The sequence below is a fragment of the Hyperolius riggenbachi genome, chromosome 9, assembly GCF_040937935.1.
Source record: "Hyperolius riggenbachi isolate aHypRig1 chromosome 9, aHypRig1.pri, whole genome shotgun sequence".
NCBI classification, from domain to species: domain Eukaryota; kingdom Metazoa; phylum Chordata; class Amphibia; order Anura; family Hyperoliidae; genus Hyperolius; species Hyperolius riggenbachi.
In genome coordinates, this window is record NC_090654.1 from 94,052,728 (window position 1) to 94,080,217 (window position 27,490).

The 27,490-nt window shown below is 45.6% G+C and overlaps 1 protein-coding gene across 1 annotated transcript; it reads left to right on the forward strand.

Moving 5' to 3' along the window:
• Positions 1 to 3,942: 3,942 nt before the first annotated feature.
• Positions 3,943 to 11,422, forward strand: TXNIP (thioredoxin interacting protein). The gene is made up of 8 exons (XM_068253219.1): positions 3,943 to 4,395; positions 5,265 to 5,337; positions 5,445 to 5,592; positions 6,288 to 6,390; positions 6,504 to 6,760; positions 8,220 to 8,379; positions 8,533 to 8,684; positions 9,587 to 11,422. The coding sequence occupies exons 1-8, from the start codon at positions 4,146 to 4,148 to the stop codon at positions 9,617 to 9,619; spliced, it is 1,176 nt and encodes a 391-aa protein (XP_068109320.1). The 5' UTR covers positions 3,943 to 4,145; the 3' UTR covers positions 9,620 to 11,422.
• Positions 11,423 to 27,490: the final 16,068 nt, after the last annotated feature.

Below are 27,490 nucleotides of genomic sequence, written 5' to 3' on the forward strand. Positions count from 1 at the left end.
ATCCAGGGCTGCAGTCACCACAGGGCCGCATATACTGAGGGATACACGGGACAATGTCACCCATCCAGGGCTGCAGGCTGCACTCACCACAGGGCCGCATACACTGAGGGATACATGGGACAATGTCACCTATCCAGGGCTGCAGGCTGCACTCACCACAGGGCCGCATATACTGAGGGTACACGGGACAATGTCACCCATCCAGGGCTGCAGTCACCACAGGGCCGCATACACTGAGGGATACACGGGACAATGTCACCCATCCAGGGCTGCAGGCTGCTGTCACCACAGGGCCGCATACACTGAGGGGTACACGGGACAGTGTCACCCATCCAGGGCTGCACTCAACACAGGGTCGCATATACTGAGGGATACACGGAACAATGTCATCCATCTAGGGCTGCGCTCACCACAGGGCCGCATACACTGAGGAATACTCGGGACAATGTCACCCATCCAGGGCTGCAGGCTGCACTCACCACAGGGCCGCATATACTGAGGGATACACGGGACAATGTCACATATCCAGGGCTGCAGTCACCACAGGGCCGCATACACTGAGGGATACATGGGACAATGTCACCCATCCAGGGCTGCAGTCACCACAGGGCCGCATATACTGAGGGATACACAGGACAATGTCACCTATCCAGGGCTGCAGGCTGCACTCACCACAGGGCCGCATACACTGAGGGACACACGGGAGAATGTCACCCATCCAGGGCTGCAGTTACCACAGGGCCGCATACACTGAGGGATACACGGGGCAATGTCACCCATCCAGGGCTGCAGGCTGCGCTCACCACAGGGCCGCATACACTGAGGAATACACGGGACAATGTCACCCATCCAGGGCTGCAGTCACCACAGGGCCGCATATACTGAGGGTACACGGGACAATGTCACCCATCCAGGGCTGCAGTCACCACAGGGCCGCATATACTGAGGGATACATGGGACAATGTCACCCATCCAGGGCTGCAGGATGCACTCACCACAGGGCCGCATATACTGAGGGGTACACGGGGCAACGTCATCCATCCAGGGCTGCAGTCACCACAGGGCCGCATACACTGAGGGATACACGGGACAATGTCATCCATCCAGGGCTGCAGGCTGCACTCACCACAGGGCCGCATACACTGAGGGATACACGGGGCAATGTCACCCATCCAGGGCTGCAGTCACCACAGGGCCGCATACACTGAGAGGTACATGGGACAATATCATCCATCCAGGGCTGCAGTCACCACAGGGCCACATACACTGAGGGATACACGGAACAATGTCACCCATCCAGGGCTGCATGCTGCACTCACCACAGGGCCACATACACTGAGGGATACAAGAAACAATGTCACCCATCCAGGGCTGCAGTCACCACAGGGCCGCATACACTGAGGGATACACGGGACAATGTCACCCATCCAGGGCTGCAGTCACCACAGGGCCGCATACATTGAGGGATACACGGGACAATGTCACCCATCCAGGGCTGCAGGCTGCACTCACCACAGGGCCGCATATACTGAGGGGTACATGGGGCAACGTCATCCATCCAGGGCTGCAGTCACCACAGGGCCGCATACAATGAGGGATACACGGGACAATGTCACCCATCCAGGGCTGCAGTCACCACAGGGCCGCATACACTGAGGGATACACGGGACAATGTCATCCATCCAGGGCTGCAGGCTGCAGTCGCCACAGGGCCGCATACACTGAGAGGTACATGGGACAATATCATCCATCCAGGGCTGCAGTCACCACAGGGCCACATACACTGAGGGATACACGGAACAATGTCACCCATCCAGGGCTGCATGCTGCACTCACCACAGGGCCACATACACTGAGGGATACACGAAACAATGTCACCCATCCAGGGCTGCAGTCACCACAGGGCCGCATACACTGAGGGATACACGGGACAATGTCACCCATCCAGGGCTGCAGTCACCACAGGGCCGCATACACTGAGGGATACACGGGACAATGTCACCCATCCAGGGCTGCAGGCTGCACTCACCACAGGGCCGCATATACTGAGGGGTACATGGGGCAACGTCATCCATCCAGGGCTGCAGTCACCACAGGGCCGCATACAATGAGGGATACACGGGACAATGTCACCCATCCAGGGCTGCAGTCACCACAGGGCCGCATACACTGAGGGATACACGGGACAATGTCATCCATCCAGGGCTGCAGGCTGCACTCACCACAGGGCCGCATATACTGAGGGGTACATGGGGCAACGTCATCCATCCAGGGCTGCAGTCACCACAGGGCCGCATACAATGAGGGATACACGGGACAATGTCATCCATCCAGGGCTGCAGTCACCATAGGGCTGCATACACTGAGGGGTACGTGCTCTGCTCAGAAATTTTTGTGTGTCCCAGCACACTTACTGCACCCCCCCCCCCTTCCTGCAAACAGGAATCATGTTTAATATATATATATATATATATATATATATATATATATATATATATATATATATATCATGTTTCTTTTATGGGGAAACACTGCTTTTTGTGTGAAAAAGCAGTGTTTCCCCATAAAAGAAACATGATATATATATATATATATATATATATATATATATATATATATATATATATATATATATATATATATATATATAAAACATGATTCTATATAAATACATAATAATAATAATATGGTAGGACATTTAACTATGACTGTGGTAAGAGTAGTAAGATTAGAGTGTGAGCTCCTCCAAGAACAGTCAGTGCCAGGACTATGTACTCTGTAAAGTGCTGCAGAAGAGGTCAGTGCTATATAAATACATAATAATAATGTGGTAGGATATTAGATTATGACTATGGTCGTATTAGATTGCGAGCTCCTCTGAGGACAGTCAGTGACATGGCTATGTGCTCTTTTAAAGAAAACCTGTACTGAAAATAAAAGTCAAAATAGGCATACACAAGTCATACTTACCTTCCATGTAGTCTACTCCTCAGTGTCTTTCTCCTGTCCTGCGTCCTATTTGTTCACTATGATCAAGGGAATTTTCCGTCCTCTATTTTGAAAATAGCCATTACCCATAACAGCTTTCTGGTCAGCACACAGTTAAACTGTAACATCGCCCACTTGAGCCATAGGGAAACATGGACATTGCCTGGTACATCCATTTTCCTCTCAGCTATAACTGACAGCAACTGATATTTTACTGACAGCAACTGATATATTTCAGATCTGACAAAATATTGTCAGAACTGGAAGGGATTATTGTCAGAAGAAAATGGTGAGCTTCTGAGAGGAACTGATGGCAAGGTAACACTGTAATTTTCATTTGAAGTTACCTCATGAGTTTATTTTAAATATTTTTACTCAGTACAGGTTCTCTTTAAAGGGCACAAGATGAAAGCGCTTTATAAAAACATTACAGTATGGTAGGACATTATATCCTAGCTGATCGCTCCAGAATACCTCCTGATACTTAAGGCATTTAGCTCAGTGGATGAAAAAAATTGTTGCAGGATACAGGGGAGAGAAGAAAAACACCATTTGTGTGCTTGAGTGTGTGAAGCTGAGACAGGAAGCCTGGAAACAGTAATGAATGTCACTCAACAGGGAGGGGCGGGACAGTCAGTGCTCAGGAGAAGCCGCTGAGATGATTGTAGCTCCGCTCCCCCTGCTGTTCCCACACACACATCCCAGCCCAGTCATTCTCTCATCTCACAAACAACTTCAGGAATGAACAGCGACCAAGCTTCTCCCCGCCGCCTGCACGCTCTGTCCACGCGCTGCTCTCAGCATTCCCATTGGCCAACGCTACCAGAAACAAAGCCAAGCCAGCCAATGAGCGTTCTGTGCACGAGGTGAACACGGCGTGGAGGCCTGAATGCACGTGGAGAGACAGAGCAGCCAGTGGGCGGGGCCTGACAACAGGCATATATATGGGTTGCTTCCTCTTCTTGTTTACAATCTCTCAGACAGCAGAGAGGGTGACTGCAACTGCAATCAGCCTTGTGTCTTACAAAAAGTGGCCCATTCAAGCCAAACAATAACACTGACAATCTACAGACACTCCCTCATCACTAGGGGAGCAGCCAGTGAATTAAACCCTCATTGAAAGAAGAGGCCTTTCAGAACAGACCAAAGCAGACACAATGGTGGTCTTCAAGAAAATCAAGACCTTTGAGGTGTGCTTCACCGATCCAGAGAAAGTCTATTGTGGCGGTGAGAAGGTGACTGGCAAGGTGCTGGTGGAAGTGGCTGAGGTGACGCGGGTGACGGCGGTGAAGTTACTGGCCTGTGGAGTGGCCAAGGTGATCTGGTCCACGGGAACCCACAACTGCAAACAGGAAATGGAGTACCTGAGATATGAGGACACCTTGCAAATGGAGGAGCAGCCTACAGGTGAGCAAAGTGGCTGGGCATGGGGTGAAGGGACGCTTGAGTTCCTATGTAACTATTCTGGAATGCTCTTGGAAATATTGTCTAAATTGCAATTTTAAACATGCATACGTAGCGGCTGATGGTACTACATAAATTGATTTATACAGTTTAGTTTGTATTGTGATGGTTGTACAGTGATTGTAATGTTGAATAGTCCTGTACAAGTATTGGTACAAGAGCATATGGGCTGGTCAATACAAGCAGCTTGTTAAGTGGTACCGTTTATTATATAATAAGCTGTGATTACTGGTTGTAAATATAACATCTTGCTAGAGCTCATAATACAGAATGGCATCTCTTTATTACTTCCTGGGCGTCCTTGCTGTATGTAAGAAATAGACTACTTTAGCAGGTCAATGCTTATTAGGGAAATGGGAATGATCATTGTAAAAGATGATGGGCCATTTCTAAAGTCCAGCCATAAGAATTGAATCAGGTCGATGCAATGAGGAGATCCAATTGTAGCACTCTGGGTTACTGCAGGTTTTGGGGATGATCTGCCAGCATCTATAGTGTGCTGTATTACATACTGTATACAGTATGTATAATTTGATCTTGTGATGTTTGTTATAAGTCTGAGGAACATAGAACCAGTGGCAGGACACTGACTTCCAAATAACACTGTAGTGGTAAAACCATGTTTATATCACACTGCTGATTATCTTCAAAAGTCAAGTTTTAATGATGATATACTGGATCTAACAGAATTGTCAAAAATAAAAGCTAATACATGGGAATGTGACAGTATTCATAGATGATTTTGAATTACTAGATATTGGTGGTGATCAGTGCCTTGTATATTAAATTTCTTTGTTCTCTGCTCTGTTTAGACTCCGATGGCTCAGTAATCTTGAGACCAGGCAACAGCTACGAGTACAAGTTTGGATTTGAGCTTCCAAATGGGTAAGTGAAGGCCCTGACCATGTATTCAGAGTTTTTATTTAATTAGTAATTATTTTTGCTGAAACTGGCAGCAGATCAGCTAAATGTTTCCTTTTTTTCTCCCTTAGGCCTTTAGGTTCAACATTCAAGGGAAAATATGGATCTGTGAAATACTGGGTCAAAGCTTTCCTTGAGCGACCATCCTACCCAGCCCAAGAAGTGCAGAAGAAATTTCAAGTGGTGGATTTGGTGGATGTGAACACTCCAGATTTATCGGTTAGTTCCCACTTAAAGAATACTTAATCATGCTTATTTGCTTTGTAGGTGATGGTGTGTAGCTAAAACGCTTGAATCCTAGAAAGGAGACTTGCTTAATAAAGTTGACTTGTCTGCTGTGCGTCCTCCCCAGTCCTATATGTTGTTGCTATGGAAGTAGTCATGTTAGCCCCGCCCCCTGCTCCCACATGGCAGCACTCTTAGAAGTGTATACGCACCATTCTATGGGATGAATGACATTGCAGTAAACAGACTCAGAGATGATGGAGATTTGTCTGGGAAGTGGTCCTACAGCAGCTATAGTGTGAACATGCCCAAAGCTGCATAGTCCAGCCTTTTGCTAATGCTTAGTCTTCTTTTAGTTCAAAAGAAACACCATTTAAATTAGTTAAATTGACCGTCTAATGTAATAGAAGACAAGCTAGGGAAAATTGTTTCTTCTAACCTTAAAGTGTTTTAGTAAACTAGGAAACACTCAGCTGTTCTGATTAATGATAGACCAGAATCTGTGTAGACCTCATGTAGACCTGTCAGCCTCATCAAGGCCAAGATCAGAGCTAAAACAGAAGCGTTTTGTTAAGTAATCGGTGTTACAGATTAACAGGAGTTAAAAGGTCACCACAGTTAGCAGACTGTCTTTCATGGATTTTATGCTCTGTGAAGCAGAGTTAATTAGATTGTTTCTTTCCTTGCAGTCTCCAGTTTCTGGCAAAAGGCACAAGAAGATGACCTGTCTGTTCATCCCTGATGGCCATATCACCATGAGCGCCAGTATCAACCGCAAGGGATTCTGTGAAGGTAAGACTCTTCTGTATGCTATCTTCGTGCTGGGGTGTGTAATGTAGATTAGCTTCAGGCTCTTAAACGAGGGTTGAAAACTAATCTGAATGCCTCCTGTGTTTCTTTTGTAGGCGATGAAATCTGCATCTCTGCTGATTTTGAGAATACCTGCTCTCGCATTGTGGTCCCCAAAGCTGCCATCTACGCCAAGCATACTTACCTGGCCAATGGACAGACCAAAGTCTACACCCAGAAGCTCTGCAGCGTGAGGGGAAATCACATCATCTCAGGCATGACAGACTCCTGGAGAGGAAAGAGCATCCGTGTCCCAAAGATCAAGCCTTCCATCCTGGGCTGCCACATCATGCGGGTGGAGTACTCACTTCAGGTACGCATGGTCTTTATTTTACCTTTTTATTAATGAAAGTCCATACTAAGCAACACCATACAATACAAATAGCTATGTAAGCTATTTCATTTATACTCGGCATTAGAAATGGGATGAATTCCAAATTTCCTTGAACCCGAATGCCAAAACATCCTTAATTTTCTCAAATTGAACGAATCCTGTACTTAAGAATTGTGTGATCCATGTAATAATAGTAGTAAGACTTTAGACTAGTCTTACTGCTATTCTTACACAGATCATACAGTTCTTATGTAGAGAATTCTGTAGATTTGAAATTCGAAACATTTGAGAATCTTTTCAGATTCAAGATAATTTTGGATTTGTCCCATCTCTACTCAGCTTCATCATTATATAGCCCTGACCTCTTCTACAGCACTTTAGAGTTTATAGTCCTGCTTGCCTTTAGTGGAGCTCACAATCTAGTCCCTACCAGAGTTCTAATCTAATGACACTACTTTGATCTAAGGGCAGTTTTCTAGAGTAACCAAACTTAATTGTTTTGGGGATTTAGGAAGAAACTAGAATGACCAGAGGAAACCCTCACAATTAGAACCTATAAACTCTTCAAGGCCTCTTTCAGATGGATGGCAGCGCACTATCGCCATTCAGGTGCAATTTAAATGCAGCGATGGTAACACCAGGGTGTCAGCACTTGACATACAGTAGTGTAATGGCCCATACTCACGAGGGACTTTTGTCGCCTCAACACGCGGCGCGCGCGTGTTGCGGCGACAGGTCGCCCGTGAGTATGGGCCGCGCGCACCCCGAACTGTCGCCCGCAACGGGCGCGCACCCCGAACTGTCGCCCGTCGCTGATGTCGCCAGGCGATTGAAAAGTTCAATCGCCTGGCGACAGTCGCCGCCGCAACTCCGCCGCAGCTGTCGCTAGTCCGCATGAGTACGCGGACTAGCGACAGCAACCTCCATTGAGGTATGAAGAGCTTCCAGCGGAGGGAGGAGAAACGTCGGCGACAGCTTCCGTCATGCCGCTGGTCCCTCTTCCGCGTGTGTACGTGGAGGGACCTGGCGAGGAGCTGTCGCCCACACGCTCACGTGTGCTGGCGACAGGCAACATTTGCTGCCCGTGAGTATGGGCCATAACTCTGTGGCAGAAAACTGTGACGTGTTGCATCTGAGCATGGCTGCACTCATGGGACTAGAGGGGAAGAGGGGGCTGTCAGGCACTGGTACAGAGCGCTAACAAGCACCTGGCTGTGCACAAGAAAAGCCGACAGGTGGTGAATTCACCGAGTTCAGCTGCCTGTCTGAAAGAGACCTGAATTTGTTAGGAGTTGGTAATGGTTGGAAGACATTAGTGGGGAGGAAAAAGAAAAATATCTTGCCGAAAGAGCATATTGTTATAAACTGCTAAATGAAAATGTGAAATGAATAGCAAGTTTCTGTTGACACTAAAGGCCCTTTTAAATTTTCTTAACAGGTGTACGTCAGTGTTCCCGGAGCAAAGAAGGTCATCCTGGACTTGCCACTTGTAATCGGCTCCGGTTCCTCTGGGTTAAGCAGCCGTTCATCAAGCATGGCCAGCCAAGCAAGCTCTGAAATGAGCTGGATAGAACTGAACTTCCCTGGAACTCCAGAAGGTATAGAATAATTTTATTAAAAGTGTAGGATTTCTGCTTTTTTTTAAATTATTATTATTTTTTTTAATTTATTTATCGTTTTGCCAATTTTAAAAGTTAAACTGCAACTGAGACTTAATTTTGTACTTACGTCTTCCTGTTTTGCTTCTGCAGCTCCTCCATGCTATCTGGACATCGTTCCTGAAGACCACAGAATTGATAGCCCAACTACTCCTCTGATTGATGAACTGGACAACAGCTGTGACAGCCCGATCTTCATGTATGCTCCAGAGTTCAAGTTCATGCCACCTCCAACTTACACTGAAGTAAGTAGTTGCCTTTGCCACAATTTTAATACTGTACTCTATTCTTTAAATGTACAGTTTTGAGCATCAGACGGGCCAGAGTAAAGCGATTAGCAAATTTACAGACCCAAAGGCTAATTAAACCAAGCCAATTCATAGTTTCCAGATGTTAAATGACTAGCTGACACCTAACTGATCAATAGCGGCCAGTTTTGGTTAACCACCTGGGCGTTACGGACGAGCTCAGCTCGTCCAGTAACGCCGCGGTGGATTGCTAAGGCCCTGGTGGGCCGATTTGCATAATATTATTATTTTATACACGCAGCTAGCAATTTGTTAGCTGCGTGTCTTACCCGATCTCCGCCGCGAAAGATGGCCCCTCCCCGCAGACCCCTTGCGCAGCCTGGCCAATCACCGCCAGGCTGCGCTATGGGGTGGATCGGGACTCCCTGTGACGTCATTCCGTTCGTCGCCATGGCGACGGGGGAAACTCTGCTAGAAATCCCTTTCAGAATGGGATTTCCTGATAGATATTCATGCCGGCAGCGATCGGACGGGTGGTCTAGCTACATGAAGAAAAAAAATTTGGTCAAAAAAACCCTCCCGTGGCCGTGCGCCGCACGGAATCAAAACGCCAGGGAGATCCAGTTTTTTCCTTTTATGAAGTCAGAGAAAATTAGCTTGTTAGGAGAAATTCTTGGTCATCACTGTTTATGAGATGAAGGGGAGTGGCCTCAATGCTGCAGATGGTGGTAAAAATGGCACCATTACAGATGTAATCATTTACATTTATCTTTAGAGTAGTGTATGGGTACTTTCACAGTCTTTGAAAAGTCCAAGTTTAATGTTTTAAATCAGTACCATGCATACTTTGTAAAGTTACTGCAGCAGCTTGACTAAACAATATTCTTCTGCTTCTCCAGGTTGATGCCAACAAGAACACTTGTGTGCAGTAAACAGTAAAGCAACACTTGTTCTGAACTTTATGAAAGTACTGTTACAAGAAGTCCCGTCTCATCTAATGGCCTTATCTTCTTGGGGTTCGCATCCGTAGGCTGAAATCCAATGCAAAGTCAAACCGTTGACTAGTTAGCCACCCAAAGACTGTCTTTACTACTTCAGGTGTGCCAACACAATGCAAAGTCGCAGAGATAGATGGCCTGCCTCGCCCGCTGCTCGGGCCAGAGTAGGTGTATAGCAGATGGAAAAGAGGACACTCCAGGGCCCCGTTTTTCATTCAGAAACGGTGTGCCAGTTCAGATTTGTATCACGACACTTGTATGAATCACTTCCGATGACTGACTGTTTCAGAAATCCTTTTTATACGCGAGATCAGTTGTTTTATTTATACTAGGAGTCTGTGTATTTCAAATCTAAAAGAGCGATGCGTAACATTTGCCATGAGCACTTATATTCTTGTGCCTTTTTTTACATAAAAGGGAATTTAGCATTCCAACTGAGCTTTGTCTACCTGTCGAGCTTATAAGCCCTCTCCACTAGTGATGAGTTTAAACAGACTAGGATTCCTAAAAGGCGTTCACTTTTTTTATATGGCATATGCATTTGTCTTTCAGTATATGCAAATCATGGCGTCCGCTCCAGTCGCTGTTATGTTCATAGATTTCTTGATTATAACAAGCATTTTTGTGCTTTTGAGTCTTGATGAATCTTCTAGTGCTGTTTGTATTAGTATAAATCAGTGTTAAAGATGTTCTTTTGTTAAAGCACTTTTTGTTGTGTAAGCTAATACTTCTCTGAGGATCTTTAGGAGACTCAACCACTACATGTTTTTTGTTTTCTTGGTCTTCCAGCTTTATGCAACCTGTTTTGCCTTTGTAGCATTTCTAGCTATGTCTCTATTGCCTTCTGTAGCCACAATGTGGACTCTAGGCCTTAAGACCTAAACCATCTGGAGAAAGAACTGTTCTTGTCCAAAGCAACCATCTGATGCCCTCAGTTCTCTATATAGGTGCTTGGTAGAATCTAGTATACAAAAATATCAGTTCTTCTGTAGATGGGTGGGGCCACGACTTCCCTGATACAACATGGCTTCTCTACATCTCTCTGCCAAACCTTGAAGCCAAGGGAGTCTTTAAAAAAAACAAAAAACTATATTGCTTTGGAGCTTAAAGGAGCTTCCAAATCATATTTGCTTTTGGGCTATATTATTGACTTTAAACAGCAATTTGTTTAACTGCATCTATGAATGATTTCAAAGGGCTTATCTTTAAGACAGTTGCTGCAATGTACAAAGCCAAGCCATACTTTTTCAATGCACTTTGGTCACTGATTCTCTATACAGGATGAAAGGCAAGCATGTTTTACAGCAAGGCTGAGCAACTACGTGACAACCTTTCATTGCCCAAAGCAAAGGATTCTGGGAGTACTGTAATATGGTGTGAGTTGAGATGCCTTGCTGTAGAATAGGTTTGCTCCCTGTTCTGAGATGGTTGACCTAAACTTTTCATTTTTTTTTTTTTCAAACGTCTGCCTGAATTTTTCAAGTATTGATGAATTCTCTTTTTTGAGAAAGCACTTAAGTTTGTTTTGTTTTTTTGTACTGTACGTTCGCACTGCATCTGAGTTACTGCTTTTTATACAGTTCCTTGGAGAATGTAAGCTTGCACCGAGGATATTCTTTTGATTTTGTAAACTGTTTTTTGTATATTCTGTTTCAGAGTTTTATTATATTTTGTACTGTGATATCCCATTTCGGGACACTTGTTTTCTAAATAAAATTTGAAAATGTTTCGAATGAACTATTGGTTCCTTTTGACGCTGGGCTTCATTTGGGTGGTATAAATAAGGGGTAGAGCAAGCCTTGAGATTGTGTCCTCCAGATCAGGTTTCTGCCAACAAATACTTTAGAGAGGATCTGAAGTCAGAACTTCCTCTCTGCTCTAAAAGATACACAACAGCATAATGACCCTTTTAAAGAACAACATTTCTTTGTTACAGCTGATACAAATCCTGCAATAAATCTGCAGTGTCTACTTCCTGCTTTCATGGAAGCAGACATTAACATCCTGTGTTTACCAATGAACTCTCTGCTGTGGCAGGCAGCTGACACAGCTGAGGGATCAAATTACAAGTTGTGCTTAGTCACAGATAAGGGGGTATTAGACAGACTAAACTCTCTAAATACATACAGGTTGAATTTATATATTTTCCATCTGTGCTGTGCAAGAGTTCAGGTCCACTTTAAAGGGAACCTGAAATCAGAGGTATATGGAGGCTGCCATAGTCATTTCCTGACATTTGCCTGGTGGTTCTGATCTACTTAGCTGCAGTAGTGTCCGAATCACACACTGAAACAAACATGCAGCTTATCTAGTCAGGCTTCAGTCAGAAACCTCTTATCTGCATGCTTGTTCAGGGTCTATGGCTAAAAGTATTAGAGGCAGAGAATCGGCAGGCCAGCCTAACTGGTACTATTTAAAAGGTGATAAATATGGCCGCCTCCATATTTCTCACTTCAGGTTCCCTTTAAATCCATGTTAGAACATTTGAGAGCATGGATTAATGTAAGCACCCTTTAATAAAACTGCATTACCAGAAATAAAGGGAAACTCCACCATAAGAGGACTATAGAGGATACCATCATGCTACTTGCCCGTTATATGCTGACCTTTGCCTTCATACTTGCAGATCAGCTGTTGAGACTTAAAGAGAACCAGAGCTGAACCATTAAAAAGTTTTTATACATACCTGGAGCTTCCTCCAGCCCCATAAGCCTGGATCGCTCCCACGCCGCCGTCCTCCGCTGCCTGGATCCGCTGGTACCGGATCCCGTAGTTAAGGCCAGTCTGAGTCAGCACGCGGCCAATAGTCCGCATCACAGGGGCTCCCTCCTTATCCTCACGCGTGCGGCTGCATACAGCCGCGTGCGTAAGGGTATGCCGGGAGCCCCTGTGCATGCAGAAAATTGGTCGCGTCCGCCGGAAGTGACGAGACCCGTTACCGGCGATAGAGGAAGCAGAGGATGGCGGTGTGGGATCGATCCAGGTTTATGGGGCTGGAGGAAGCCCCAGGTATGTATAAAAGCTTTTTAATTTTTTTTATTATCGTTCATCTCTGGTTCTCTTTAACTGGCTGAATACTTGTTGCCAGTTACTGAAGTGAAAACACAACAGCCAGGCAAGACACTTTTATCAATGGTAGCCTCCATATTTACCTCTGCACAGACTAACGTTTGAAGGCCTTGAATAGTGTGGAGAAGGGTTAGCAAGCACTATGGGTTGTTGGTGTCTGTCCCCATCTGGGAGCACCTATCTTGGAAGGTAGTCAATGAATATCACATCAAAGGATAAAGCATTTATTGACGTCCTTATTTCCTGTCCCCAAGAATACATACAAGTCCTGGAGATCCCATGGACATGACGTGAGGGAAAAATCTTTCCAATACACAAGAACCTCAGAGGAGGGTGTAATCCCTTTTCATACTACGCAATCTAAACTATTTTCCTGGAGAGGGTTAGTTTTCTATCCCAGTGAGAAGTGGAACGAGGATAGGAAGATTGGAGGAGCCGGCGGTGACAACTATTGCTTTGCCAGAATTTAGAATAAAGGTGTCTATCAATGATCCAATGTTGATTGTGCAATCATAACAAAATTATGTAATAAAAGCATAAACTGAATATATGCTTTAGGTAGTACCGCAAACTACATGTAGGTGTCTAAAATTGTACAATCAAGAGTGTATCATTAGTGGGCACCTTTAGCACTTAAAGGTGATACTGCAGTCCCAACGTTACACCCTGGCAACCTGTAACGTAACCAAAGCAAGAAGTGAACTATGGTTCACGGGATTATGGGTAGTTGTAACCATGCTTCCTAATCTACTCAAAACTGGCAACAACAAAAAAAATTTCATTAAAGAAATTTGCATGATGACATTTTAATAAAATAGTCCCCTAATAAGACATAAATGCTCTGGAGCAGTATAGGGCACACGTGCCATAATTCCACAATATTTTCATTGTGCCCTTCTGTCATAGCATACAAGCTAGTCAGATTACCACTCATTTAATATTATCCACTCTGTCATTGGTTATAGTGACAGATGGTGGAGAGAGACTTTAACCCTTTCTATTGTTTGCCAGTCAATAACTGGGCCTTGCAGCTAGTCCAATGAGGTATTACAGAGTGCTGCAAGTACAGTAGCTTACTACTGTTACAAATATCACTGAGTAAGGCATTTTCCCAATATTAGAATTAAAGAAGACCTGACTTACAAAGGTATCTACAAGCAAGAAGTCATCAGTGATGTGGCAAGACTGATCTGGATGTATTCAGAATCCTCTGTAGGCAATAACTTTTACTGGAACTTGAAATAAAAAAAATATGAAGCAGATACTTACCGAAGGAGAGGGAAGGCTCTGGGTCCTATAGATAGAGCCTTCCCACTCCTCTCAGTCCCCTTGTTGTAGCGCTGGGTTCCTTGTTTGAATCCCCCACCGGAAGTCTTCAGGAGCCGAGTGCTCCTCAAGATGGCGAGTACTCCTCAAGATGGGTCACTTCATACTGCGCATACATGAGTGTGCAAGAGTGTGCTCACGCAGGCGCAGTACAGACCTGCCCGTCTTCGGGAGCATTTGGACTTCCAAAGCCACCTTCAGAAAGCAGTATTTGACCAACTTGGTCAAATGCTTCTACCAGGGGCAGGGGTGTAACTAGAAATCCCCGGGCTACCCTGCAAAAAAAATCCCTCCCCCCCCCCCCCCCCCCGCTCAGGGCCTTTTTGGGGGGCAGGAGGGGTCGCAACATAAGAGGAGAGCGTGGCACAGATCAGCGGGGAGGGGGGAGCTTCCCCCTCCTCCCTCACCTTGGGCTCTCAGCGTTCCCCTCTTGCAATCATTATTGGCAGCGGGCGGTGGCAGGCTGAACACATACCTCCATCGCGCAAGAGGTCTCCGATCTCTAAGAGTACTTCCTGTTTATACAGGAAGTAATATTGAAGCACTTACTGATCGGAACCTCCGGCAAGAAGGAGGTATGTGTTCAGCCTGCCGGCCGCCTGCTGCCACTAATGATTGCAGGAGGGGAAGCGCTGAGAGGAGAGCCAGAGGGGGCGGGGGAATGTTCCCTCTCCCCGCTGATCTGTGCCACGCTCTCCTCTTATGTTGCGACCCCTCCTGAGGGGGCAGCCGGGGGCAGGGGTCGCATCCCCTATTGTTACGCCCCTGACCGGGGGAGCCAGTGCTGGAATGAGGGATCAGTGAGAGGAGTGGGAAGGCTCTGTAGGACCCAGAGCCTTCCCTCTACTGATTTTTTTTTTTTTTTACAGGTTCCCATTTACTTAAAGTTAACCATCAAAAATGATTGCCTTAGGCTACGTTTCCACTGTAGCGTTACATTTTCGCCTGCAAAAAATCGTATAAGATTTTTCTGATTGGTGAAAATTCGCATGTAAATTTGTACACGTTTTTATGCGAATTTTCGTACGTGAAAATTCGCATTAGTTACATATGTATAATCTGCCTAGTAACAGCTTCGTCATGACTGCTGACAACTTCCTGTAACCATGGATCCAATGCGAATTTTCGGGCAAGTAACGCGAAAATTCGCATTGCCTATACAAAGCAACGTACGCGATGTCCGATAAAATGATACAGGACCTCAGATTTTTTCACGCGTTCGAACACGTACGAAAATTTGCATAGAGTGGAAACGGCTGCATTGATGCGAATTTTCTGAGCAGAAAAACTGACACAAAACGCACAAGTGGAAACCTAGCCTAAGACTTCTATGAAGTAGCAAGTGTTTGAAACCCTCAACCGGCCCAGACAATATGAGACTAAGGGCTCGTTTCCACTATAGCGAATCCGCATGCAGGCACTGCATGCCGGATTCGCATAGTCAATACAAGTGGATGGGATAGTTTCCACTTGTGCGTCGTGCGGGTGCGTTTTGGCGTGCGGGGGAAATCTGCACGGCAGAGCCGTCAGATTTTGCGTGCGGCAGGAATGCGGGCGAATCGCCCGCAATGCTTTTAATAGGGAATTCGCATGCGGCTTTGTCATGCGGATTTCCCCGCGATTTCGCGTGCGATTTCGCATGAAATGCAATGGAACTTTGCACAGGCAGTGACATGGTTAAATTCGCCTAGCTCCTTGCCATGCGAAATCGCATGCGAAATCGCGGGGAAACCCGCATGCAGAAACGCACCCGCATGCGATTTCGTCCGCGGTGGAATCCAGGCGATTCCGCACCGCAACAGTGGAAACGAGCCCTAAGGATTACTGAGAGGTAGGTGAATTTGTTTGCAACTACATATTGTTTTTTCCCTTCAATAAATCCAGAATTATAAGGAGCCATTAACCCTTTGCTTTGCCCCCCTCCCCCTCAGGTAATCAGTGAGGTCAGTATCCATGTCACCTTCCTCCCCTGGAAATCAGTGCTAGCAGTACCCGTCCTCCTGCTTCCCTCTATAATCAGTGTGGCCACTGTCTGTCCCATTCCTACCACCCAACCACGGTGATCAGTGCGGCCAGAATCTGTTCCCCCTCCCAATGTGGACAATAGTGCATCGAGAAAACTGCTACAAACGCTAAATATCGTTTATAGCATAGTGGGTGTCTTTGGTGCCCAAATTTTCTGCTATGAACGATATTTGCATGGACGCCTATGGTGACGCCCACACTTCTGCAGCTCTACTTTGCCCACATTTCCTGCTTCTTTGTATAGAACTTAACAGTATTGTATATTTAAATCACTCTATAAAGGGTTAGTTTTGCTTCAATCCACCATAAGTCACAAAAGATGAGCCCCCTCTGCTTTACAAGCGGTAGGATTTGGTTTCCCTTTGCTGTAAAGCAGGGGTGTCAAACTCATACAAAGTGGGCCAAAATTGTACACTGGGACACCATATTGTGGCACACTGACTTTTCTTCCAAGTGCAGGCAGGAAAAGAATCGCTGAGCACTCTGATGAGTTATACTGAATTCCGAGAAACCTGCGTGTTTACTCTAAGCATTGGCTTTATCTCACTTTCCCTTGCCACAGTGCTATTGACTGCTCCCTTCTTAGCTGACAACTTTCTTTACCCTCCAGAATCTCTCACATATCTGCAATCGGAATGCCATATCTGCCATCTGTTTTCCACTCGCCTGATTACAGCTACTTATAGACTGTGGGTAATTGTTCCCTGATACATGTCATATGCATGTAAAAATGTACCTGCGATCACTGTATTATTATTATTTATTTATATAGCGCCAACATATTCAAGTCTCAATCAGCAAACGAACAAAACACAGTAAACATTAGAAAGATGACCCTGCCCTTGCGAGCTTACAATCTAAAGGGTAGTGGAAGGCACACTAGGTAAGGAGACGTGGGGGTGGGGGGGGGGGGGGTAATGGATGAGGCAGTGAGCCTTTGCCTCTGATTACACTGTGAACAGTAAACGGGCTAAAAAACGGGCTAAAAAAATGTTATAAGCTTGTCTGAAAATGTCCAGGTTTGGAGCTGTCGAAGAGAGTTCCAGATGAGGGGTGATGCTTGTGTAAAGTCCTGGATGCGAGCATGAGAGGAGTTGATCAGCTTAGAGGCCAGGAGAATTTCTTGGGATGAGCGAAGGTTGCGGGAAGGACAATATCTAGAGATTAGTGAGGAGATGAATGGAGGGGACAACTCGTGAAGGGCTTTGTATGTTGGAGTCAGGAGTTTGAACTTGATCCTCTGGGTAATGGGTAGCCAATGGAGGAAATGGCACAGTGGGGCTGCATCAGAGGAGCGTGTGGAAAGGTGAATGAGGCGGGCAGCTGAATTTAGAAGGGATTGGAGAGGTGCTAGCCTGTTTTTTGGTAGACCACAGAGCAGGGTGTTGCAGTAGTCTAGGCGGGAGATGATTAAGGCATGTACAAGCATTTTGGTGGCCTCTTGTGTCAGGAAGGGCCGGATACGGAATATATTTTTGAGCTGGAAATAGCAGATGGTGGTTAACCTCCTTAGTGGTATGCCCGACACTGTGTCGGGCATACCGCTCTGTGGCCCCAGGAGTCCCCCATAATTAAATAATTGTGTCAAATGACTGTAAACGCTCTAGCTAGCTCTAGGCTAGCTAGTAAAAGTGTTGGGCACCCGCCGCTCCCCTGCGATCCCCCCGTTTATACATTGCCCCCCCTGGATCCAGCGATCACGGAGCCTCCCGGCACAGCTCCTGTCTCTCTATGGGGAGGATCGGGTTTGCGCATGACGTCATGACGTTGGCAATGTCATGACGCCATGTGCGATCCTCCCCATAGTGAAGACTGGAGCTGTCCGAGGAGGCTGCGCCGATTGCTGGATCTAGGCTGGGTAATGTATAAACGGCTGAGCGGCGGGGATCGGAGGGTGCCGGACACTTCTTCTAGCTAGCCTAGTGCTAGCTAGAGCGTTTACAGTTATTTGGCACAATTCTTTAATAATCGGGCAAGAAGTAACAAAACCTCCTGAGCGGTGTAACACTCAGGAGGTTAATGAGGCAATGTGAGGTTTAAAGGAGAGCTCTGAGGCCAAGTATAACCCCCAAGCAGCGGGCCTTAGAGGTCGAGGTTATTGGGGTGTTATGTACAGTTATGGTTGCAATTGATGGGAGTGTAGATTGTGATGGTGGAAAAAAAATCACAATTTCTGTTTTACGCATGTTGAGTTTGAGGAAGCGGGAGGACATGAATGCAGAAATGGCACGTAGACAGTCTGGGACTCTGGATAGTAGGAGGAAAGTTCAGGGGGTGAGAGATAAATTTGGTTATCATCTGCATAGAGGTGATACTGGAAACCAAAAGAGTTATTTAGTTGTCCCAGGCCACGAGTGTAGATTAACTGTACAGACATGCTGCACAGATGTCTGCTGTGCAGATGCTTGTTCTGTCCTATGGAGACAGGGATAGAGAGGTCCAGCACAATGTGCCCTACTGTGAGCTGCAATGGGAAATAGATGAGCTGTGCAAACAGATCAGGATTTCCAGCTCAACAGAATAAAGGTATCTGAGAGCGATAAGTTACAAAACCTCCACCTAAAGGCTCATACACACGTCCAACATCATGCACAACTTACCACACAACTTGACCAACCACACAACAAGTCGTTTAAATGACAAGTACGTGCACACACCAACCAACTAAACAGCCTACTCAAATACTATGCGTGCAAGCTAAATGACAAACTGCACAACTGTCTCCATTCAAAAACAACAAAGTTGTTCAATAGACTTGTACACACATTTCAACCTACAAGATAGTTGAGTAGATTGATCCACCGGTTGACCCTGGCAAACAACTTGTTATCAGTTGGTCTTCTGGTTGTTTGCCAGCCCTACACACACCCAACTTATCTTCCAACAGACAAGTTCGGAAGATGGTTGCACAGACGTGTTTGTAAATGTTTGGGGAAGGGGGGTGGGTTGACGGAGGGGACGACCTGTATGCGATCTGTCATCTTCTTCAGCTAGACCATTAGCTACACCAGTTTCAAATTCCCACCGTGGTGTCCCTGGCTGCCGCAGTGCATACTGGGAGATGTAGTCCTTCAATGTGAGTACATCTCCTGGCTGGATTATGTGCTCATATTAAAGGACTACATCTCTCAGATGCATTGCGGTGGGCGAAAATTCATGATAACACAGCCAGTCTGGCTAGAGAAGATAGCGGAGTAGGTAAGCAGCACCTTCATCCCCTCCCGCAACCCCCCCTCCTGCCTGAAGGTAAGTAATGCCCGCCCCCCTCCCCAATTCACAAGTTTCCCCTAGGGCCTATTTCCACAACACTCCAAGCTGCAGCGTTTCACTGCACGCAAGCTGCATGGGGAAATGCTGCCTATCTAGTGGCTTGCAGTCCAGATTGCAGATTTCTGCAGCACGCAGCTGAATCTGTATAGCCGTGCGTGACGCAACTCAGCGATTTGGGCAGAGGCTACACAGCAGAACGGGAGCTGCGGCCGAAACAGAAATCCCATGGATAAGCCCTTAGAGGAGGTACATTTTACATCTTTTTGTAATTTTAGCCCTCAGTTGCCTATAATGAACAGGAGGCTTTCAGGAGAAACGCAACAGGCTGTCATTCACAAAGATTTCAAACAATTGTTTGGGTGATGAAAGCTTACAGTGTACTGTATACATAGCTGTAGGCACATATAAATAAAGAATGGTTGACAGACAGCAGTATTCAACGTGATATGCAGATAACATACCACAGCATAGACAGGAAGGGAACTAATTAGGGCTTGTACACATGCCCAACTGATGACCGCCTCGGGGATCAGGAGCTGATCCCCTTGGGCAACATTGCTGGGACGGACTGCACACACGTGTGTCAGCTGACAACCCGCTGTGTTGGTGTGTGGGGGGGTCAGAGGGACGATGGGTGGCGCATGCGTAATGTCACATGGGGGGGTGGGGGAACTGAGTGAACAATTGGATCGGCGGGGGATCAGCGTCACTGTGGTTTAGTAGGTTGTTATTGGCCACCTTAGCTGGCTCTAACCAGGCATGTGTACAAGGCTTTAGACAGTAGGAAGTATGTCACTGCGCGGGTGGATGGGGTTTAGGGCGCTATGCATATGACCCCGCTGGCGCACTCTGTCGCAGGGTCATATGATTGTCTTTTTCGCGTCACTGTGGGATACGGCAGGAGCATCGTGTCCCACTCAAAATATAATACATGTTTAATGTTTGTGGGGATTGCTATGAGATGGTGAAGTCTTGGACCTTGGTATATTATAGCCAAAATTGCCACCAATACTACCTTCTAAGGTCAATAGATATTTCTAAGGGAAAACACTTTAGCTAAGTTACATAGAAGCACTCATCATCTCATGCAAAGATGCATAAGAACCTCCTTTTTCCTTCTTTTGAAATAGTAAAATGAGAAATAAGAAAGGAGATATCAGCTCCTGTATAGCCATGGAGTCCTAAACCCCGGTGCAATTATTGGCTTTACCGTCTCTGACCTTGACCTTTCCCACCAGAGGCATAGCTACTGGTAAAGTAACCCCTGCAGAGACTGGGTGGCCCAGGGCCTTGAGCAGGTCCCAACTCCTCACAACACTCCCTCCAATACAGGGGCCTCTCCAGTGAAGGCTTTGTTGTTTCCTCAATTGTTTTGGGGGAAGGATTGTGGCGGCCACATTTATTATATGGTGGATATCAGATAGCCCCCTTGCCATGGAGGTCACCATGATTGGTGGGAAGGGAGGGGTGGAGAAGCAGTGTGGGGAGAACCCATGAAATTTTTAACTGAGGTACCCCATTATCAATAGAGCCCTGTTAGCAATAGCAGCCAGCACTACTAGATAGCAACACAGTGTCCCAATATAGGCTTTGTTATGAGGTAGTTGGGAGTGTATTTTTGTATCAGGTCATTTGGTGGCCGCGGTGATAGAGGACTGTGTTAATTATCGGCCATAGGCTACTACATGGTCGTTCACAACTTAGTTAACAACTGTCAGTTGGGTGTCAGGGCCAGGAGGTTAGGTTTAGGCATTTCTTTGGGGGGGGGGGGGGGGGGTTAGGTTTAGGCACTCATGGGGGGGTTAGGGTTAGGCATTAGGTAGGGGAGTTATTTTTAGGCCCTTATTGGGAGGTTATGATTAAGCCTTAGGTGAGGGGTTAGGGTAAGGTACCTACAGGGGGAATTAGGTGGGAGGGTTAGGCGTCTACAGCAGAGGGTTCCAATGAGAAATTACTGATACTGTATTTTACTACTAGTGGCACTGGCACCCCTCAGTCCCAACTTACGTAGCGGTGCCGTGATATGTATGCTATACTTCTCCATGCAGGCTATTTTTTATGTAAGGGCTAAAGTCACATTTTAAGCAGCAACGCCAGTCTACAGATATGGCAAACCCTCATAAGTTCACTTTAAATATATTTAGGAAGTGAGCCAAGAACTACGTTGGGGTGATCTAGCCACTGCGATCTCCGAACAAACCAGGCAACGCTCCTGCCCTTGAGACTTCCTATGAAATGAAAACCACTTTAGAGTGGGCTGAATTTTAATATTATGACCATTGTATCAGCCCTATGATTCAAGCACTGACATCACCACACTGATTTAGCATGGCCGTATCGGCTACCAGGCAGCCCTTTCTTGCCGCAGCTATTTCACGACTTGTAAACATGTTTTTCTCTCAATGGAGACTGGCGTGTTCTCTCTTATTGTGTGGTGAAGGTTTGGCTGCGGTCCAGGATGTATCATGCTACACAGATAAACTGTACCTTTTACGAGTCAATCAACAAGTAACTCTCTGTGGGCCTCTCGGCCATTCATCTGCATGCTTCAGTGCACAATGCCTCAGCGCTGCACATCAGCTTAGCCTGGATATGCAATGACATGTGCGGAGGTGGCTTTGAAGCAAATGTAATACACACTCTATGTAATCCAAATATCTATATACCTCCTAAAAAACTGCTAAGTATATTACACAAGCTTAACTCGCGACCGGTAAATATTATTTTACCCGGGATCGCGGGTGACACAATAGAATTTAAAGCAGACCAAAAGCAAAAAAAAAAAAAAAACTTATGAGATAATGAATTGCATGTGTAGTACAGATAATGATTAGAACATTAGGAGCAAAAAAAAGAGTCTCATGTTTTTATTTTCAGTTATATAACTTTATTTATAACATTGCATTATTCTGTCACAGTTGCAGTTTTAAAACCACACTCTGTCTTTTAAACTATAAAGCAAAGCGAAATAATGACCCTCTGAACTTTCCTACAGTAAGACCTTATCTCATGCTGTCTCTGATTTTTTTTTGCTGTTAAAGTGCTTCAGAAAACAGGACTGTATTCGGCCCAAGTTGGGTGGAATAGCTCAGAGAAACTCTTTTGCATAGATAACAACTGATGTTTCTTAAAGAGACACTGAAGCGAGACTAAATCTCGCTTCAGCTCTCATATATAGCAGGGGCATGTATGCCCCTGCTAAAACGCCGCTATCCCGCGGCTTAACGGGGGTCCCTTCACCCCCAACCCACCCCCCGCAAACCTTGGTCGCAGACTTGGTCGCTGATTTTTCCTTCCTGGAGGCAAGGGCTAACGGCTGCAGCCCTGCCTCCCAGCGCGTCTATCAGACGCGCATCGCCGCCTCTCCCCCGCCCCTCTCAGTGAAGGAAAACTGAGAGGGGCGGGGGAGAGGCGGAGATACGCGCTGACAGACGCGCGTGGGGCAGGGCTGTGGCGGTTAGCCCTGCCCCAATGCGGAAGCGCTCCCCCGCATTACGGAGGGGATTTGGGGGGACAGGGACCCCCGATAAGCCGCGGGATAGTGGCGTTTTAGCAGGGGCACACGTGCCCCTGCTATATATGAGGTCTGAAGGGAGATCTATTCTCGCTTCAGACTCTCTTTAACTCTTCCTGTACTGGAAAACAATGAGATTTTTTTCTTTGCTACAAATGTTCTATTTCTTATCTGTACTACAGATACAGTACATTATATCATAAGTTTATTTTTGCTTCAGGTTAGCTTCAACCTATTGCCGACCGCGTCACGCCGATGGGCGTGGCCACGGTGGCAGCCCCAGGACCGCTTAACGCCGATCGACGTGAAGTCCTGGGTCTTGCTTTTGCAGGAGATCGCGCGCACACTGTGCGTGCATCTCCTGCTTGTCTCCCATCAGCGATCGCCTCTCAGAGACTGTTAGAGGGCGAAACCGCCGTTTAATTACCCGTACAGCACTGCGATCTAAGGCAGTGCTGTACTGGGGACAGCCGTGTGACACGTGTGTCCCCTCCATAGGCTGGGAAGTGGCTTCAGCCTATGACAGCCGATCACGCTGATTGGCTGGCGGGGGGAGGGATTAAAAAAAATACACAAATTTAATAAAAAATAAATAACAAAAATATTTGTGAAAAAATAAACAAACATCTGGGGGGCGATCAGACCCCACCAACAGAAAGATCTGTTGGTGGGGAGAAAAGGGGGGGGATCACTTATGTGCTGTGTTGTGCGGCCCTGCAGCTTGGCCTTAAAGTTGCAGTGGCCTATTTTACACAAAATGGCCTGGTATTTGGGGAGTTTAACACTGTGGTCCTCAAGAGGTTAAGGTAAAACTCAAGAATTAATTTTTCTTGCAAATTATCAGCTGTGCTACTTCATGGTAGGTTCAGTTATTGAGAAATGAGGAGGAGGTGGAGACAGCACCAGGGCTCCTTTGACTAGAGGGCTCTCCTTCAGCTGCTCCATTGGCTCTTCATTGATCCTATAGTGACAATGATTACTTCCATCTCATTGGCTATCTCTATTTAACCTCTGTATCCCCTATTGCTATGCCACTAAGTGCTGACCATTAATAAACTGCTCTCCTCCCACCACTGCCTGCACCTCAATCACCTGGCCTAGGAAAGCAGGTTTTGGACTCTGTATTCCGTTCTTGTTATATTTACAATACTAGGGGGACTCCTGTGTGAAATTTGCACTGGGGTTCAGAGTTCTGTAGCTAAGGAACTGCTGAAAACAAACCAGAACTATCATATATTTCAAGTTAACCTGTAACAAAAAAAAGTGCCCCGGTAGGTCTGGATCCTAAATAGGCTTCCCCCATCCTCTCCTGCAGCCCTGATGTAGCGCTGGGAACCCCCAGGATCTCCATGTCGGCCACTTGTCGGCATTCGGGCATGTGCAGTAGCGGCTCACCACTCGGGCTCTGGCAGAAATAGCCGAGCCTGATTGGGCCTGCTCTACTGTGCAGGGCCCAGGGCAAGCCACGTGGTGGAAGGAGGTTATCTATTTATTTTTAGTGAATTAATGGAGGAGGACATGTAGTGAAGATCTTTACCTTTTGTAAATCTACAGTCGTTGCACGCAGCATTCATTTCTCTACCATACAGTCCTTGCCTGCAGCAGTAACTTCTCTATGATACAGACTCATGCAGTAAGAGTCCTTGGCCCCTATTCAAGTAACCTTTCTCCTGAATTTTCTCCCAAGTAAAATGTTATTCATCTAATCTGCAAAATAACCTCAAAAAGTAGGTAAAGAAATAATATCACATTTATTTTGAGTATTTCCTTTCTTGCTAGGGCTTTCAAGAGTATTTTATTGATAAGATGTGAATACTTCTCCTGTGAGAAAACTCAGGAGAAAACTTAATTGAATAGGAGCCCTTGAGGGGATTGGATCAGCAATTGCAGCACCACTTAAATGACACTGGCCCATATGCAATTATCTTTTTTCACTTACGTTTTCTCCTAAGTGATATTTTCACAACTTGTCACAAAATGTCTTTTAAGCCACTAACAAGCAAGAAAATACTCAAAATCAATTTGATAGTACTTTTTCACCAACTTTTGGGTACTTTTTCAATTGTAAAATGCTGAAAATTTAGTTTAAAGAGAAGATGAAAATTGTCTCCTAGGAGATAACTCAGGTGAAAAAGTTAATTGCATATGGCCCACAGCCTCAAAACATAGGGAATGACTTGCACTAACTGCTTAATTATCTATTTCCACCCTGTGGCTCTTGATCCTAGGTATCCACAGGACTAAATGTGTGCTAAAAGTTACGGACAGAAAAAAGTGACCTAACTTGACACATCCTGGCCTGAGAGTGACATTCCCATCATTGCCAGAGCTGCATCCGATTTCATGATCAGCGGGCAGCAGGCAGCTCACTCGAAAATACCATTGTCTGTCCGCCCGCTGCCTGAATACCGTGTTCTCTGTTCCTCTCTGAAACATTCTGGATAATGAGCAGCGAATGTCTGGCAAGGCACTACTGTATAAGGAAAGCAACATGTTATGATGACCTAGAAATGTATGATCCTTATTTATTATTGTAGGAGACAGGCCTGCTCTTCTCAGTTGCAAATAAAGTCTAACTAAGGGCAAAGAGAACTTAGGACTCCTGGTGATCTTACTCAAGCCCAAGAGGCGACATAATAAAAAAAAACTATAGCATTTTTTTTGGAGATTCAAACCCTCCAGTTATGATCTCCCCGGGACTTACAGTATGTGTCAATACAGGTACAAAGAAAATTAAAATTTAAAGCGGGATTAAACTCTAAAAATGATGAAGAAAAAAAATTGGCACCCTCAAAATAAATGTACTGAATGTACCTGTATCACCTTTTCCTGTGTATGAAGCCTGGCATTATGGTAAATACTATTCTTTTCTTTTGTATTCATCCTAGGCGAGCCTCCATCTTGAGATTACTTCTACTCGAAAAACACAAAAATTCAATAGCTCCAAAATCGCTCCAAAAATCCTAATCACTCCCAAAACCCCAATAGCTGAAACATACTAATTGGCTTTGGAAATAAGGGACTGCAGGTTCGAACAGGTACATTCTCCTGACTGTGTAATAATTATTTATTAGGGGTAGCAATGATCTATACACATTTTAATCAATGTAGAATTCATTTTTATTATTTGAAAAACAGAGTTTAATCCCACTTTAAAGGGATACTGTAGGGGGGTCAGGGGAAAATGAGTTGAACTTACCCGGGGCTTCTAATGGTCCCCCGCAGACATCCTGTGTTGGCGCAGCCACTCCCCGATGCTCTGGCCCCGCCTCCAGTTCACTTCTGGAATTTCTGACTTTAAAGTCTGAAAACCACTGTGCCTGCGTTGCCGTGTTCTCGATCCCGCTGATGTCACCAGGAGCGTACTGCGCAAGCCCAGTATGGTCTGTGTCTGCACAGTACACTCCTGGTGACATCAGCGGGAGCGAGGACACGGGCGTGCAGGCGCAGTGGTTTTCTGACTTTAAAGTCGGAAATTCCAGAAGTGAACTGGAGGCGGGGCCGGAGCATCGGTGAGTGGCTGCGCCAACACAGGATGTCTGCGGGGGACCATTAGAAGCCCTGGGTAAGTTCAGCTCATTTTCCCCCGACCTCCCTACAGTATCCCTTTAAGTACTTACCTAAAACAACCAAAATACTTCTTTATTCGACAGAGAGTTTCAAGAGAGAGTTGCCCTGCACCTGGCTTTTGAAAGCCTTTGGCACTTTATTTGGCCTGAGGAAGTGGGCAGAGACCCACGAAACACGTTGCCTATGCTTATTAAAAATGAATTATATTTATGAATTTGTGGTTATTGACATAAGTCACCTCCCCCTTTTATTTTTTTATTTGTTTTTAACTCATGGGCGCCTCTTACCCCCTTTGGTCTATATTCAACAGTAACCTGATTGGATGATCTGGGCTAAGGTCGGAGCTGTATTAAGACTAATCAGGGCTATAGGTAAGGTAACCGCTTTCAGTCACCCTTCCTCCACAACAATACAATAATACATAATACAATCATGTACAGACAGGAAAGCTCTGTCACCTGGAACAACTGTTATTATTGCGTTAGGTGAAGGTGTGCCACCAACACCTTTGTTTGGCTCCGTGCTGGAAAACGTGCACTACAGGGAGACGAGGAGAAAAATAAGGGATTAAGCTGTGGTGTACCACAGTAGCAATTAACCAAATAAATCTCACAAACAGACACAGATGTAGAAAGTATAGATTCATGTAGACATCAGAAGTGATCATTTGATTTGAGGACAGAGCTTTTTTAGCCTGTAGGAGGCTGTAAAGTTTGTGAAGAAAAATAAAATAAAAGAATGATTATATATGAAAGCATGAAGTAGTCGGGGGAAGTGTGAAAGACGGAGGAAGAAAGTGAGCCCGATCCATTTCACTGGCACACATGCAAATACATTTTTCTCCTGAGTTTTCTCCTAGGAGATAATTGTTCATCTTCAATTTAGAATAACTTTTCAGCACTTTGCAATTGAAAACATACCGAAAAGTAGGTGAGAAATTGCTATCAAAATGATTTTGAGTATTTTTTTGCTTTCTGGTATTTTAAAAGGCATTTTATTGACAAGTTTGAAAATATTACCTAGGAGAAAAG

Bases quoted from the DNA above. Each gene is read 5' to 3' on its own strand.
- TXNIP (XM_068253219.1), top strand. From the start codon at position 4,146: ATGGTGGTCTTCAAGAAAATCAAGACCTTTGAGGTGTGCTTCACCGAT. The intron at 5,593-6,287 runs GTTAGTTCCCAC...CTTTCCTTGCAG, and splicing joins TGAACACTCCAGATTTATCG to TCTCCAGTTTCTGGCAAAAG. The intron at 8,685-9,586 runs GTAAGTAGTTGC...CTGCTTCTCCAG, and splicing joins CACCTCCAACTTACACTGAA to GTTGATGCCAACAAGAACAC.